The sequence below is a fragment of the Varroa destructor genome, unplaced genomic scaffold (genome assembly GCF_002443255.2).
Source record: "Varroa destructor unplaced genomic scaffold, Vdes_3.0 BEIS01000002.1, whole genome shotgun sequence".
Lineage (NCBI taxonomy): Eukaryota > Metazoa > Arthropoda > Arachnida > Mesostigmata > Varroidae > Varroa > Varroa destructor.
The window spans coordinates 48,460,576-48,475,123 of NW_019211455.1; the positions used below are offsets into that span (position 1 = coordinate 48,460,576).

Sequence of the window (14,548 nt, forward strand, 5' to 3'; positions counted from 1 at the left end):
TTTTTTTTTTTTTTTTTTCAAATAAAACAGCTTTTACGGAATGTTCAACCTGTTGTTTTTTGAAAATAGGTCAGCATCCAGCAGGTGCATACTTTTTCGTTGCTAAACTGTTCTATGATTTGGACCTTGCATATGGTTTTGTATTGCGTAGTAGTCGTGTAAAAAAAAAGCTATTAAAAATGCATAAGGACACTTTACTGTTTAGCCTTAAATGGCTTAGGAAGTGTTTCCGACTGGCCTAACTAGGCCCACCAATATATACATATAGTACAGGCGAAATAAGGAAGAGCTGGTGAGAACAGTTTCCTATCATAGTGAATCTAGTTTAGAGAGAACTATGCCGCCACGATCAGCACTGAATTTGGGAAACATTTGATGGTCTGAGTTCGAATCCGGGTGTGGGCACATTTTGTTTCGTGCCGGAATGAGTTTAGTGGAATGCTTAACGGCAGTGAAACGATTTATTTTTAGTTTACTGTCAACAGAATAAGCGAACGGTACATATCCTGTTGTCATTGGTGTTCGACATGATTGTACCGCTAAACGATAATAATAAACTTATAGACGTATACAGAAATTTCTGGCCACCTGTTTCATGTTGCTTTTAGTATCCGATACAATACAGTCATTATTCCGTCAGTAAACATTAAGACAGCGCATCGCTATGTGCCTGGTACGTTAACGTATGCCAGATACCGTGAATAAGTTCCAAACTGCAGTTTTTGACACGCGTCGACATCGTCACAGCGCAACAAATATTGGCGTGTCCTCAAGTGAACGAGACCAGCATCTAGGTCGTACCTATAGGAGTCACGAAGCGGGACATCATGGCAGCCGGTCGGTTCTCGATGGTTCCGCCTTCAAACGGAGGCCACTTAGATCAGTTCGTAGATCAGGCAGCCAGTATCGTTTTAGATCGATGATTCTATTACGTGCACTTTTCTTTCTACTATAGCGATATTAGCGTCTGCTAAAACAGCACTATGCAATGTTCAACGTAGTAGTATCAACTCAATGGCAGCCATTGACTATATTTCGAAGTCAACGTACGCTGACTTCTCGTTACGAGCTCTCTCCTATAGGATTTGAGACGTATCGAGTTCGTAGATGATCACTGATCTGTGTAGTTTCCTCAATTGACGTCACGTTATGATGCCAATTGATAAAGACCAGATTAAATGTTGCAGATTAAATGTAAAAAAAATGCAAAAACGAAAATAGGGAAGGATCCGTCTTCGCCATGCAGGCCAAATTATTTTCCACAGGAACTCGTTTGACGACAATTGTCGCAACGCAGTCACAATGGCAGGATGTATCAGTTGTCAATTTAACACGCTATTGCGGAAAAGGACACGTCGCCCAACCGTGGCATAATTCTTGCTATAAGCATGTAAACGGCACCAGCAAATATAAGCTAAAGGCAGTACGATAGTTGTAGTAGCAAGACGCTTTTAGCTCGTAAAATCGAAAAAAAAATACGAAAAGGTATTTACCAATCTAAAACAGCACAAAGAGAGGAACATCAAAATGAAAAAGTTAGTCATAATCATTATCATTGATTTTACCATTATTAGTAACTACAACGTAAGCTGCTCAACACACTGACAAAGAGTATCCATTGGAAAGAAAAAAGAAAAAACCTCATAGACAACTCTGCTACATTCATAAGGATAACGTTCACAAAGACCATTGCCAATGCATTGAACTATATTATCAAACATTCGATTTATTAGTTGGAGGTACTAATTTTGTACAAGCTGTACATGTAGGGCTAAATTGTCTTTGTTTACCAATATTACTATATAAAATCGTGTTAAACTTCATCATATAGAACGATATTGTGCAAGGCCAAAATAAGCGATTGAGTTTTTACGTTAAAAAAAAACTAGGTTCGTCAAATCGATTCACTTATCACAACGTACCCAATTTATTGTCATCAAAAGTCAAGTGCTTTGATACTATTGAAATGTAATTGCCCACGTGTGCTGCGACAATACTCACGAAGTTGACAATACAAGAAAGAAAGGATACAGGAACAAAAATAAGATAAAAAAAAACTCTACAGTCTGGAAACAGAATATTTGTCGAGCTGCTTCTGGCGCTTTCTCACAGGCAGCTCATTCTGACACCCCAGACATCGACGACTCACGCTGCACATCCAGCACAGAAGGATGTTTAGAACGAATAGAACGATCGCTACCCCAATCAATAGAAAAATTTCATTAGACATCCACTCGTGCAGTAGGTTGTCACACCGATACGTGCCCGGCTCATTGACACAGGCCAAATACCACGAGCAAGCCCCGAATCCGAATTGTTCACATTCATTGATATCGTCACAGTTTAAGATATTGGTCATCTTTTCGTACCGATCGCGGTAACCTTCGTCGCAGATACATTGAAAACTACCTTCGGTGTTCTCGCAGCGCGAGTTCGGGGGGCAATACTCATGCAGCTGCGATCCCTGATGTGAAGGTGGAAGCATGTTTCCGAAGCCTGACGGGCCACGAAATAACCCTGAGCGGTTTAGAAAAGCGCATTCGTCGACGTCAACGCACCGTTCAACGCCGAGTGCGAGCCGTTCGGGTTTATAACCCCTCTCGCAGACGCACTGGCTCTCTGGTCTTGTGCTCATACTGGGCATTATGTTGCGGCATTGAATACGATCACCGAAGCATCGTGTCTTGTCACAGATTTTCATTGTCTGGCACACTTTTGAGAAAGGAATACCTTCCGGTAGGGCAATATCAGGTAGATGATATAGTAAACTGGTCCCTAGTGGACAATAACGGCACATATGCCCGCCAAGCATCAGTCGCATACAAACACCGGGTCCATTGTCGTAACAGTCCGCTGATCTCTGGCAGTTACATCCTGTTCGCGACGTACAATTGATCCATGTAGCCTCTCCACGAGGTGGATACATAGCGGCGACTGAATGCGCTGCGATCGTCAGCAAAACTACAGTTTGGGCTGTGCCTATCAGGCTTGTTGAGGAAGCCATCGCGAACGACGATCGGGCCTAGATCGTACCGCCTCGAAGCAGAACAACTGAATTGGTAAGCCTGTTGGGTCCGTGTAGAATATCATAGCAGCAGAGTTGCCACATCGACTTTGAGACAACTGTGCCATTCATCTAGATCTATATGAAGTAGCTAGAAGATGCTTTCCCACAGTCTTGGGGATGGTGGGGGCAATGGCGAGAATAATACACCAGTGGTACTAGCTCTAACAACTCTGTCAATCAACATAACAGCGCGAGCATCGTCAATTGACAACAAATAAGTCAAATTATGTTAGAAAATGAAAATAATAAAAGACTCGGTCCTTCTCCTCGAGAAGATCTGGACGCGACGGATCGCGTCGGGGTCCATGGCAAAATGAATCATCTATGACTAATAGTAGCTCGTACATAGTGTGTTTCAGTATTCTTAAAGGAATTAAAACGACACGATGCTAGTGTTATTGCTTATTTCCCTCCAAAACGTTTATTGCCAATGAGAGAAAAGCTTCGAATCTGACTGCGTTATATTCGACTGGACTACTAAACTGCTTCAACGAATACTAAAGTATACATTTCTCCTATACAGCTAAACCTCAGCATTTTAAAATCATTACTAACGAATGTGAAAGTCCGTTTAGGACTAAGGACGACAAAATAACGGGGGCAAAGCGTACTCGCAACTTGAAGCTTCTGCGAGCCAGGGAATAACATATCTGCTATCTGCATATTAAACGAAAGCAAGTTAATGTATTGACCTTTTCATGTAATTATATTCACTTAAGGTGTGCTACTACGGTACATATGTGTACGCTTCGTATCGGATTCTTATACAATATATTGCCTAAAACGCAGGTGACTGAAGTTAACGCTTGGACAACTGCTATGAACCCCTCCACATGTCGCTCAAGCAAATATTTCTCCCCGATTTTTATCCCCTAAATTTAAGATTCAGCTAAATTCGAGTTATACCGGTTTGTTTATAATCCCCTAACGACCTCCACCGAGCAGCGAAGAGCGATTGACAAGCTTTACACAAGATTGACACAGCTTTAGACAAGTCCGTACCTCTATCCTGAGCGGAGAGAAGTGTCTGTTGCTTTCGATGTCAACACCCTACAATACGCCGTAGCATTATATTAACATTGTGTTATCGTACTCATGCATGTTGGAAGCAAACTAGTTTTATATTCAATAACGAATGTTGATGTGACCGATAAGACGCAAGCATGGTCTTCCCTCTAGGACAGGAAGGCTGTTCATGGATATCCTAGCCGATAGGAAATCTTACACGACGCTTCCAAGATCTTCTCTCTGCTTCATTTTCTAAGGTACGTTAAGAAGGTTTGCTATTAATACGTGAGTCTCCACACTACCAAACGAATAGTCCCGTAGTGCCTGCCCTTCTCCTGTGGAAAAAAAAAACATTGTGAAAGCATACTTTGGTTATCCAGTTAACAATAACAGTAGATAACGGATCTGTTAAAGGATCTAGTTCACCAAGTAATTGCTAAGGCCAGCTATATAAGTAGGTTATGGCTATACATGACTTAGACCAATCTGTATTCCTTTAAAAATAAGGGCTTTAAATGTTCATGAGATGTGTGCGCTGGAATGGAAGTGATATAAATACCATAATTTTTTTATCGGTTGCTTTTAACTGTTCAGTTATACTGTGATCTTGATGGAGCGATGCCGGCTACATGCAATACCCTCGTTCCACTTCGGTTCAACGGCACTGCACTCACGATCTTTTACACATGATTTTCTAAAGTTGTTTTGCGTCGTTCGAGACGTCTGAATTTTATCTTTTTATCACTGAATCTTATCACTCGTCTTACATTAACTAGCTAGCTATACGTTGTCACTACTATTCCTCTATGCCTTGCCTCTAACATTCAACTTGTCACCGCATTTAATCACTGCTCGTGTGAAACAAAACCGAATTATATACGTTTTACAACTGATGTCTTTCCGTGCTTGTTTTTGCGCCAATTTCAAACATATTCTCGTTTCATAACGTTTTTCATACAGTGTGAACGAGAGGGATCTGCTTCGTAGAGAGGGTAATTTAGCGCACTATTCTTTTTTTTTTTTTTTTTTTTTTTTATAGGGTTTGCCCTCAGATTTCAGATCCACATATCCCTCGGTTTATTAGGCAGACACGCAGCCACCGAACACGCTTCCGTCAGTCGCTAACTACAGAACGCTGTCTTATATTCTATCCATAGAAAATATGTTTTGTAGATATCGAGAATATTAACACTTCACTGACATCAAATTATACCAGAGGATGCATCTTCAGATCGGTAACAGTTTATTTCATTGTCGCAATCATCGTCGAAGAATTTACGAAGCGCTTCGTTTGAATCCGGTTAAACTTTGGCAAGCGATGCGATAATTCGGCAATCTTGGCAAGAAAGCCTGTTTTCTCTAGGACAAAACAACGAATTCATCGCAGTGAAAAATAGTGCGCCGTTTTCGCAAGTGAGCGAAAATCGGCTATTCTCCAGTGTTTTCGCGCTGGGCAACTCCCACCAAAATTCAAATCGGCTTTTTTGCTTCAAATTGATGGTCTACATTGTTGCGGGCCTACATGCGATTTTGCCAAATCCGAAGAAGATTTTCATAAGGCAAACCGGAAGAAGCTTATTAAGGCTTTGTTTGAAGAGTAAAGCTTCATAAAAATGACCATAACGCCATTTTTGATACACCTGAATTTGTTATATACAAACGGCTTTGTTAAAGGGACCACTAGGAACAACCACGGTATTCTTTCCAATATTAAAGTTGGCAACCAAACCGCAAATGAGAAATTTAAGAGACACTTTAAAAATTAAAGTGTTTTTTAAAGAGCAATCGTCCAGGGAAACCTGTTCTTTTTGAGACGTCGTTTGCCTTTTTACACCTTTTACACTTTTAAATCATTTTGATCCTTTGTATTTTTGACTCCTCTAGCCTGTTATCAACCTAAAATATTTATATATATATATATATATATATATATGTATATATAATATTCAGGGTAAACTCGTACAAGTATGGCATGTTATTTGCGTCAGCGTTCGTTCATCAGTCACTCTTAGTACTATAAAAAGCAAGTTCTTCTAGAAGAGGCAAGAAGTTCCCTTTCTGCACATAAGTGAAGACTAACCATTGTCGTATGGATGGAGATTATAAATGACATCTTACTATTTACCGGGAATTGGCGATATACTTTACCGGATGAAGAACACTTTTATAAACCAGGACGGTAAACATGCGACGAGGGGCTCACTCCGTGCTGCACAGTCTATTGCTCTGTGTAGGAGTACATTTTTGACGTTCTCGGCTTTCTGATTTGCGCTTTGACGGTCAACTAACGAATCATTTCCGAAAATTTCACGTAGTCTCTTAAGCAATTAAAGTCAGATAAAGGCTCCTAAGAACCGTAAAGTTAAAAGGTTTAATCGGTTATATTTATTCTTAAGTTATCTTGAACACAGAGTGACAATCTCTCTTCAACTTTTCAGGTACAAGCACACATTTTCCATTGATGCACAGTAGCAGGAACCACTGCTCGTTTGCCCACAGATCAGTCTGTGTTATAGGTGAAGCCAATTTGCAGCCAGAGATCATAATGTATTAATAAATTTGATAACTTATGATTTTCCGATGAGTTGAAGGGGCAGGGACTCATCGTTTCAAGTTAGTCATTTCTTATCTGAATGCACCATCAGATATTCTCAAACGCGAACAGATACAGAATGATCGAAAAGTCTCTGTAAAATAGCGAATAGATAGATTCACGCTTGACCATTTTAAATATATTGACAACAATATTTATCTTGATTAACTTCATAGCAGCTTACCGGGTTAGTCAAAAAATGGTCGGCGGCCCTTGCATAAATTTTAGATGTGTTTTCGAGAGCCTACTTACTTTTGTATAGATTGAATCATCCGTATGCACTACACATATTTGTTGACAAATTACTACAAGCGGCTTCTTTAGGTTTGTTCGCGGCTCTACTACACCTTCGAAATAATCCCGTACCACGGGGGCAACCAGTTCTCACTACGTTCTTGTTAAATTAAGAGGAAACACAAAATTTTTTCCGATATTTTTTCCAGCAGAAATTCAAAACTTCAGTCTTTTTTAAGCTACGCACTATCAGCTCACTGGCCAGATGTAAGAACAGATATGAGCTGGCGATAACGATCTCTTAACTGAAGGGAATTTTTTTCTGTTCATTTGGATCGTTGACGAGGATCGGCGAAGGAATTCGAGCTTTTTCCCTCCTCTAAAAACGTATCTGGTTTCTCATCGCGCTTAGCACGTTTCCAAATCTAATTATGCCCATTTAGAGATGCATGTCTTGTTCTGTTTGCGTCTTGCCCTACTTGGAGACAGCTTTGAAGCGACAATAGCGTGACGCCGACCGTATAGTCACTCCGATTTTAAAGATTTAAGGGAAGGCCGACTTTTCATTCGCGCACGTCGCTATTCACTCATTCATCCGTTAATAATCGTGGAATGCCAGCGGCATAGCGCTTAAATCATCCCACGCCCCACGAATCGTCCAGCCCGAAAGGCGGTGGAGATGGGAAATGCGACCCAGATATGCACTCAACCGCTTTTCTACAAAAATCTGTGGACGTCCAAAAAAGCAGACATTTCCCTGAAGTCATACACTGACGGCTTGAACTTTCGTCCTTTTTTCGTTTCCTCTCCTCAACGATTTTCGACAGTTTAGCAATCAACAGACATGTTGACAGGAAAAAAGCTAATTACCATGACGCTATTCCGTAACCGACGAGAGTCACGGTAAAATTAAAGTGGCAACGGTAGAAAGCTTTCATCAGCTTCGTAGCTTTACTGTACAACGTTGGTGCACGTACGTGTGGTAGTGACTGCATTTTACAATAATCCCTGGTAGAGCCTAAAATGGCGGCGTAACCAAACTGACACACGTCCTTCCTGATCATGTTCTGTACAAGCATGGCACCTATGTTATTACAGTTATCTGTCATTCATTCGTCATCGTTCCGTTATTTCCATCACGATGAAGCTCGGCATGAATGACACTCGGCAATAGTTCCAAATGATCTAAGATCGCGGTCCCCTTTCTTGCGATTCCAGATAGCTTCCACCTCCGTATCAGGTCAAGGATGGTGACGCACACAAGTAGATTTGTGTTTTATGCCAGAAGTTTGAATTTGACCTGTTGACAAAGGCAACTTGAATCAGTGGATGTTTCGTAGTAAGGTGAACTGGCTGTCGCATGAACAGAAGCTATTTTTGACCTCCAGCAGTCATCATGCCGCACTTTAGTCGTTCAAATCTTCAGGAGACATAAGCTCTCCTAGGGCATCGGGTGACTTCTGTGAGCCTTAATTGCCACGTCTTTCGAAAATTTCAATAACGGAATACCGTGAGATTCCCCGTGTGAATCCATACACTGCCTTTTCTAATTTATCCGCCATAGTGCCTTCAGTCCTAATCTGTTCAGCGCTCCACATCCGTCATATTTGAATAGAAAGCTCAGGATTCAGTCGTGCTAGTTATTTGCTAAATCGCAAGTCGATAAATATTAATATTGACTTCCTAATCTATCGTACCATTCAAAATCATATGTTTCAGTTTGTACGAGTACGCTCTGCATTCGCAGATTGAAGATTTAGTTAACATATCTATTGGGTAATTTAGCCTATAACACTCGACTATTGGAGTAAAATGTAATTCCAAAGCTTCGTGAATCGTTCTGCTAAAAATCGCCCTTTAAACTTTAATTACGTAACGTTTAAATTTCGTATTGTGTTCTATTAAATGTCAGTAAATCTCTTAATCCCGATCGTATGCTATACTCAATTTATAGAAGTTAAAGATTTGGCAGTTCACTTAAGCTCTTGCCCTTCAGCTTACCCGCAGCACTTGTGAGTATAGGACAGCGTTGTCTTTGTAAAACGATGTTATTATGTTACGTTATCATATATGGGCTAATTTGTCACTTGCGAAGGTGCATTCTACTTCTAGGATAATTAGCACGTATCTAAGAAGCACTCTCGAAAAAATCCTTCTTACGTTTGAAGTTCTGACAATTGATAACAAGACGCAAGTAAAACTATTGCGGCCGTATTTACCTTCCAAATGATTCATTTTTGCCAACGGTGAGATTTGAGGTAATATGACAGCACGCTTGTTACTCATAGTTACCACGGAAACACATCCGTTTCCCAATCACTTGTCTCTCGAAGGCCCATTCAGTTTAACTGCCAGAAAAATCATTGCAACAAAAAAAAAAGAACTCTACTTCCAGGAGTGAAATCACATGACGCCCCTTAACGTCTCGAGAATTCATAACAGATTATAATTGAGGACGTTCACGTTACATCTGTGCGTGTTTCGGCTATCCGATCTTTCCTGAGTTCTATATAGAAAGGATTAAATGAGGAATTAGATATTAAAGATTCGCGTCCGTCGTGTTTTGCTTTCCCTATAAGCTAGTATAACGCAGCTTTAATTTTGTTCGATTTATAAGCGATTTTACAGACGTAATTTGAAAATAGAGCGGTAGACTACATGTTATCAGCCCTGTCCAGACTTCGAATCCCCCTAAATGCCGAATAATTGGGGGTATACCTAGAGGAGGGCTTTAACGTCAATCTGGGCTCAGGGAACACGATGTTGATAGTCGTTAGTCGGTTGTTACGGCAGCTAACGGAAGTGACCGCTGTATGTCCCGGTCGTTTAATGGACCTTTCGGTGAAAATTAAATACAGTACGTTGGCGGGTATCGATACAAATAATTTGATCTCGACATTGCTAGACGAAATAAATGAGAGTGATGGAAACTCATTAGTCATTGTTAAGTAGACGAACTATCTATGCGCATCCTCTTTAAACGAGCACGTGGATGGTGGTACGTTCGTTTACCTAAAAAGTGCACGTAAACTTTTTTATTAGATGCGTAAGAGCGACTGCCAATAATTTTGGCCTAGCTAATCCTACAAGAATATAGCTGCGAGCCTGAATGTACATCATGGAAACATAAATATAATGAAGCGATTGATCCACATATCAGCCCTATCTTTATTTATATATATATGTAATAGTAACAAGATATTATCAAACAGGGTTGATCGTACATCATGCGTTCTCTAACCAATCTCTAAGCAATGCGCCGTATGCCTTAAATGAGGTTCGATCCCGACGTTCCATGCTGCTTACGAAGCTTTCAATTGTGATAAAAAGTACGAGGTCCACTAGGGCTGTAGCTGCTAAACAAATAACACCTATAAAATATCGTAAAAAAACGAGCTATAATGATTAAGATAGCCTTTATTAGAGACAACAGGAACCATTTGGCGCGCTATTAACAACATGTACACAAAGATCATTGATTGGAACATTTTTCAAGAGCTTATATTCCAGATTATGAGAACTCGCCGTTAAGAGTCGTTTGCAATGAAGGCCTCATATAAGATTACTTAAGAAAAAAAAAAATTAATTATTACATTTTTGAAGAAGATCAACTTTGATTGTTAGTCTGAAGATAAAATGCCTATTTTTTTTATACAGCCAGAAAAAAATACAGAACCTTAATAAATTACAATTTATTGAGAAAGCCTCTACCAAATGCATTGCGAAGGAAACCCAGGTAAAAAAGGACTTCCCGAAACCGTGAAGATTTTTTTTAATATTAACGGACATGTCACTAGCCCGTTAGGCAAATCTTAAAAGCCGGATGAAAATCTATTGATTTAAGAAACAATAAATATATTTTCAGCGTACTAATAACATTAGAGAATCGATTAAAGCCTTGCCTATACGGTCCGCGATATAAAATCAATGATGGGCTTGCTGTACAGCTTATAGGCCGCACAAGATGGTCGCATTTGGCTAGAAACGGCATGCAGAACATTGGCCGACAAAACAGGGTCGGCCCATCCGATTATAGTTCCTATGAGTTGAATCCAAAAGACTGAATCAATGCTTAGTCGGTCAATTAGCTCTACTATAGTGCTAAATTCTTTTGTTTCAAGGCCATGACGGTATCAGTCCAAAGACTATTCTGAAGGCGGCTGTATATTTTGAATCAGAGCATTTCTCAGCAAACACGAAAAAGCCTTGTGTCGGGGGTACATCTGTTCTATGCAGTCGTCCGTCCGCATTTCGCATCTTCAGCTGCAGTCAGCAGATATGGTTCGCACAAATCTGCCCTGTTGCTTAGTAGCGTGAATAGCTAGCTATGAATAACCCGCATTTAAATACTATACTACATTGGCAACACCAAAAAAACGAGGTCTTTGAGAGAAACGTTTCTTTTATTTTCGGTTCTGTCACTCCCTTCTAAACAGCTCACTTCAATTAATGTAAACATCGAAAAGTAGATGATAAAGTTTACTCGGTAGGCCATGCTTTTTTTTTTTTTGGAAATTCACTGCTATGCTTGAGTAGAGGGTAAATTGTTAGTGTGATACGAAACGCTTAGACTATATTCTTCAGGCTGCTAATACGAGCGTAGCGAACTGAAGCGTGCCATGGATTTTCTTTTTTTTTTTTTTCGTACGTCACTCAAATTTTCATTCTGAGATTAACTCTCTAATGGCGGGTTTTTTAAAAGAGACAAACCTAAATGAGAAGCTTGCGTTACATAAACCGAGAGAGTTCTACTGGCCAAGTTATTTCTTCTGCTCATGCATTAGCTTAACAAGCGCGCCTATTGCAAAATGTGCCCATTTTCTATACGAGAAACATATCTGAGAAATCTACCGGCGGGCAATTAATTATCGAAAACTATTTCGAAAGTGGGCATAACTGAGCCGAGACCAAACTCTGTTACAGAATGGACTTCTGTTTCTCTTCTGTTTCTATACATTGCCTCTACAGCGCTTAATTTATTGCCAGAACAACCCAATTCAATGTTTCTATCCATGCTGTATTGTTTATCACCACCAAGTACCTCTGTAAAATAACTCATATTATATAAATAATTGTCTTCAGAAGCCAATGAACAAGTCCAGCACGGATACCGTTAACAGAATGGGGTACCTTTTAGGCTCGATGAAGGCCGTTTTGATTCTTAACGATATTGGGGCCATTGACGCAAGGAGCATCGGGGTTACGCTTGAAACGGCTGTTTGTTTCGCAGCTATGAGTATCCACAGATGTCTCCGTCCCGTTATGATATGATTTTTAATATCAACAGGCTTACTAATATAGGCTTATAGGCTTACTGTTCGTTTGCAAAATGTTGTTTTCTCTTTATGCCTCGACGGCTCGGTTACTTTTATACGGTTTCAAAAGTACTCTTTTAGAGTACCTTTTTCTGTATAGGTTTGTGGTCAGCTTATTGTGAGGTAAACAGAATTTTCCCTTGAGTTTTAAGTTCCGAAAACGGATATTTCAGGTGTATTTCGACCTTTTTCCTTTCTAATGTCCAAAAGCTACCAAATCAGCCCGGAATACTTATGCCGTATGCAATAAAGACTTCACAAGCAAGAAGACCTTCAAAAACGGTTGGCTAAGTCTGAAGATGAAATCTTGCACATAGGGGATGTAGTCCGTGGAATGGCCATATATGTGCATAGACAGGTGTGATACAATCACGTCTGTTACCTTTTATCATTAATTCACTAGATTAATCGCCAGGGACACATGTGACAACTATTTGCTTTTATGCCAGTCTCATGTAATCATATTAAAAAACAATAAAATAGCACTTATCAAAAAGTTGGACTACGAGAACGTTAGTCATCACGATGATGGCGCTGGTAGCAAATCTGCTGAGGAATTCGTCAGAAAGCACCAACTGCAAAGGACTCCTCATCCAGTACGAAGCGATAAAACAGACCGAGAAGCACAGTGCACCCAAGACAATCACGATGCACACAAGATGAAGGCGGTCAAAAGAAACCCCAAACTGGCCCAGCGCAATACGATTGACCTTGGAAAACTAGTGAGATAGAGACTTAATATTGTATATAATTACCCTATAATCTTCAAAGTGCATTAAGTACGTTATTGTACTTAGTGTGGTTGACCTAGTTACAGCTGGGTCCTTGGCTCACTTTTCACATCGTCCAAGCTATTCTGCATTTAAATGTATGTACCTCATGCCTGGAAAATAGCTTGTAGTACCTAGATTTCTAAGCTTTTTCTCTATCTTTGGAAAACGTCTCCGCCTCCAAAAACGCTATTGTTTCGCACTCGAATACTCTGAAACGTTATTCTGTAAAATTCATTATTTTATAGAATCAGGCGTTCGAGGAACATTTCTTTATTTGCAAATTTGAAACGCGTAAATATCTGGCTTCGGACGATCAGGTAGCCAGGTAGCATGGGTCACTGTGGCACTTACTGGGCCATTGTCGCATGACAATGGCCATATGTATATATGTGTGTGCGTGTGTGTGATTACCATTATATGGTATATCATCAAAGAAAAGTACTGATTACTAGAAACTGAAAGAATCTGAATCGGTATCGATCCGAAGTTGATTCATGGCCTAAATCGTTATATTATTAACGTAAACACTGAACTTGATCTAGAGGAAAACGAATCATATCCGTTTCATTACAATCGATGACATCATTGCGTGTCGACCTACAGTTCGATTGAACGTTCCTATTTTTTTTTTTTTTAAGCTAATTATTTGTATCTCGAATCTTAATAATGTTAAGAATAAGTATTCAGCTTTTGCTCCCGATGCTTCTTATCACTTACTACGTAAATGCTAGAAAGCAACAATGAAATTCAGTTAAATGATTAATACAATGCCAAACATTTAAGAGATGAGCACAAGGCATTGTCTCCCGTATCTACAATATTTACACTGCAAACCGCCACTGAAAATACGCGAATCTGTTCGTTCGACAATAGGAACTTGTCCTTAAATCTCTGATCGAAGCTGCGTTCCAGGACGAACCATTTTAGGAGGGAGCACTCGTGTCTGGTCTGACGTAAACAACGATCATTACGTAACAGGCTGTTTTTCTACCTATTATTACTTGTAGTATATTGTTATGCGAACGAAAGCGAGGCTTAACTTAGCAGACAACATAGAGAGGTAATATGAAAAAGGTACACTACTAACTTCACGGGTTGAAAGCATTTGTCTACGAAAAGCGACCTAATTCTTGAAGTCAAAGTCAAACGTGAGAGGGGCCTCTGGCGGAAAGAAGGCTACTAGCGACGGTTTTTGATATACGTTCCACAATATCTTTAGGCGGCTCGTGCACAGAGAATCAGGAACAACAGATAAGGTTCAGATATCTCCTAGGTTCCATTCTTTCTGTTTCTCTCTTTTACTTTTTTCTATTACAGAAGAGAATAAACGCGATGACGAATCAATACTGTTTTACTTTTTTCAGTCAAAGTTTTAGGATCCCCAAAAAAAAAAGAGTTTTAAGAGGCATTTTAGTCAATATTCTTTCTGTTTTCATTAATTACGTTTATTGTGAGGTGTGGAAACCAGTTTAAATTGCATCTTTTTGGAACATGCACCGCAATATAACTAATTTCTCCGAAATTAACATTATGAAAGATACATAAGCTGAAAAGGATA

At 39.8% G+C, this 14,548-nt stretch overlaps 1 protein-coding gene across 3 annotated transcripts in view; it reads right to left on the minus strand.

Moving 5' to 3' along the window:
* The window catches only part of LOC111244517 (protein kinase C-binding protein NELL1-like), a 13,178-nt gene extending 6,866 nt beyond the window's left edge, over window positions 1-6,312 (minus strand). The window contains exons 1-2 of one of the 3 annotated variants that reach the window (XM_022791738.2): window positions 4,635-5,236; window positions 2,410-4,410 (exon numbers count right to left, since the gene is read on the minus strand). In XM_022791738.2, coding sequence (XP_022647473.1) covers window positions 2,410-3,004 — 595 coding nt within the window. In that variant the 5' untranslated portion in view covers window positions 3,005-4,410; window positions 4,635-5,236. Of the gene's footprint in view, window positions 1-1,894; window positions 4,411-4,634; window positions 5,237-6,223 lie in introns of those variants that run through there. The other 2 variants (XM_086981663.1, XM_086981662.1) reach the window with 2 other exon arrangements.
* Window positions 6,313-14,548: the final 8,236 nt, after the last annotated feature.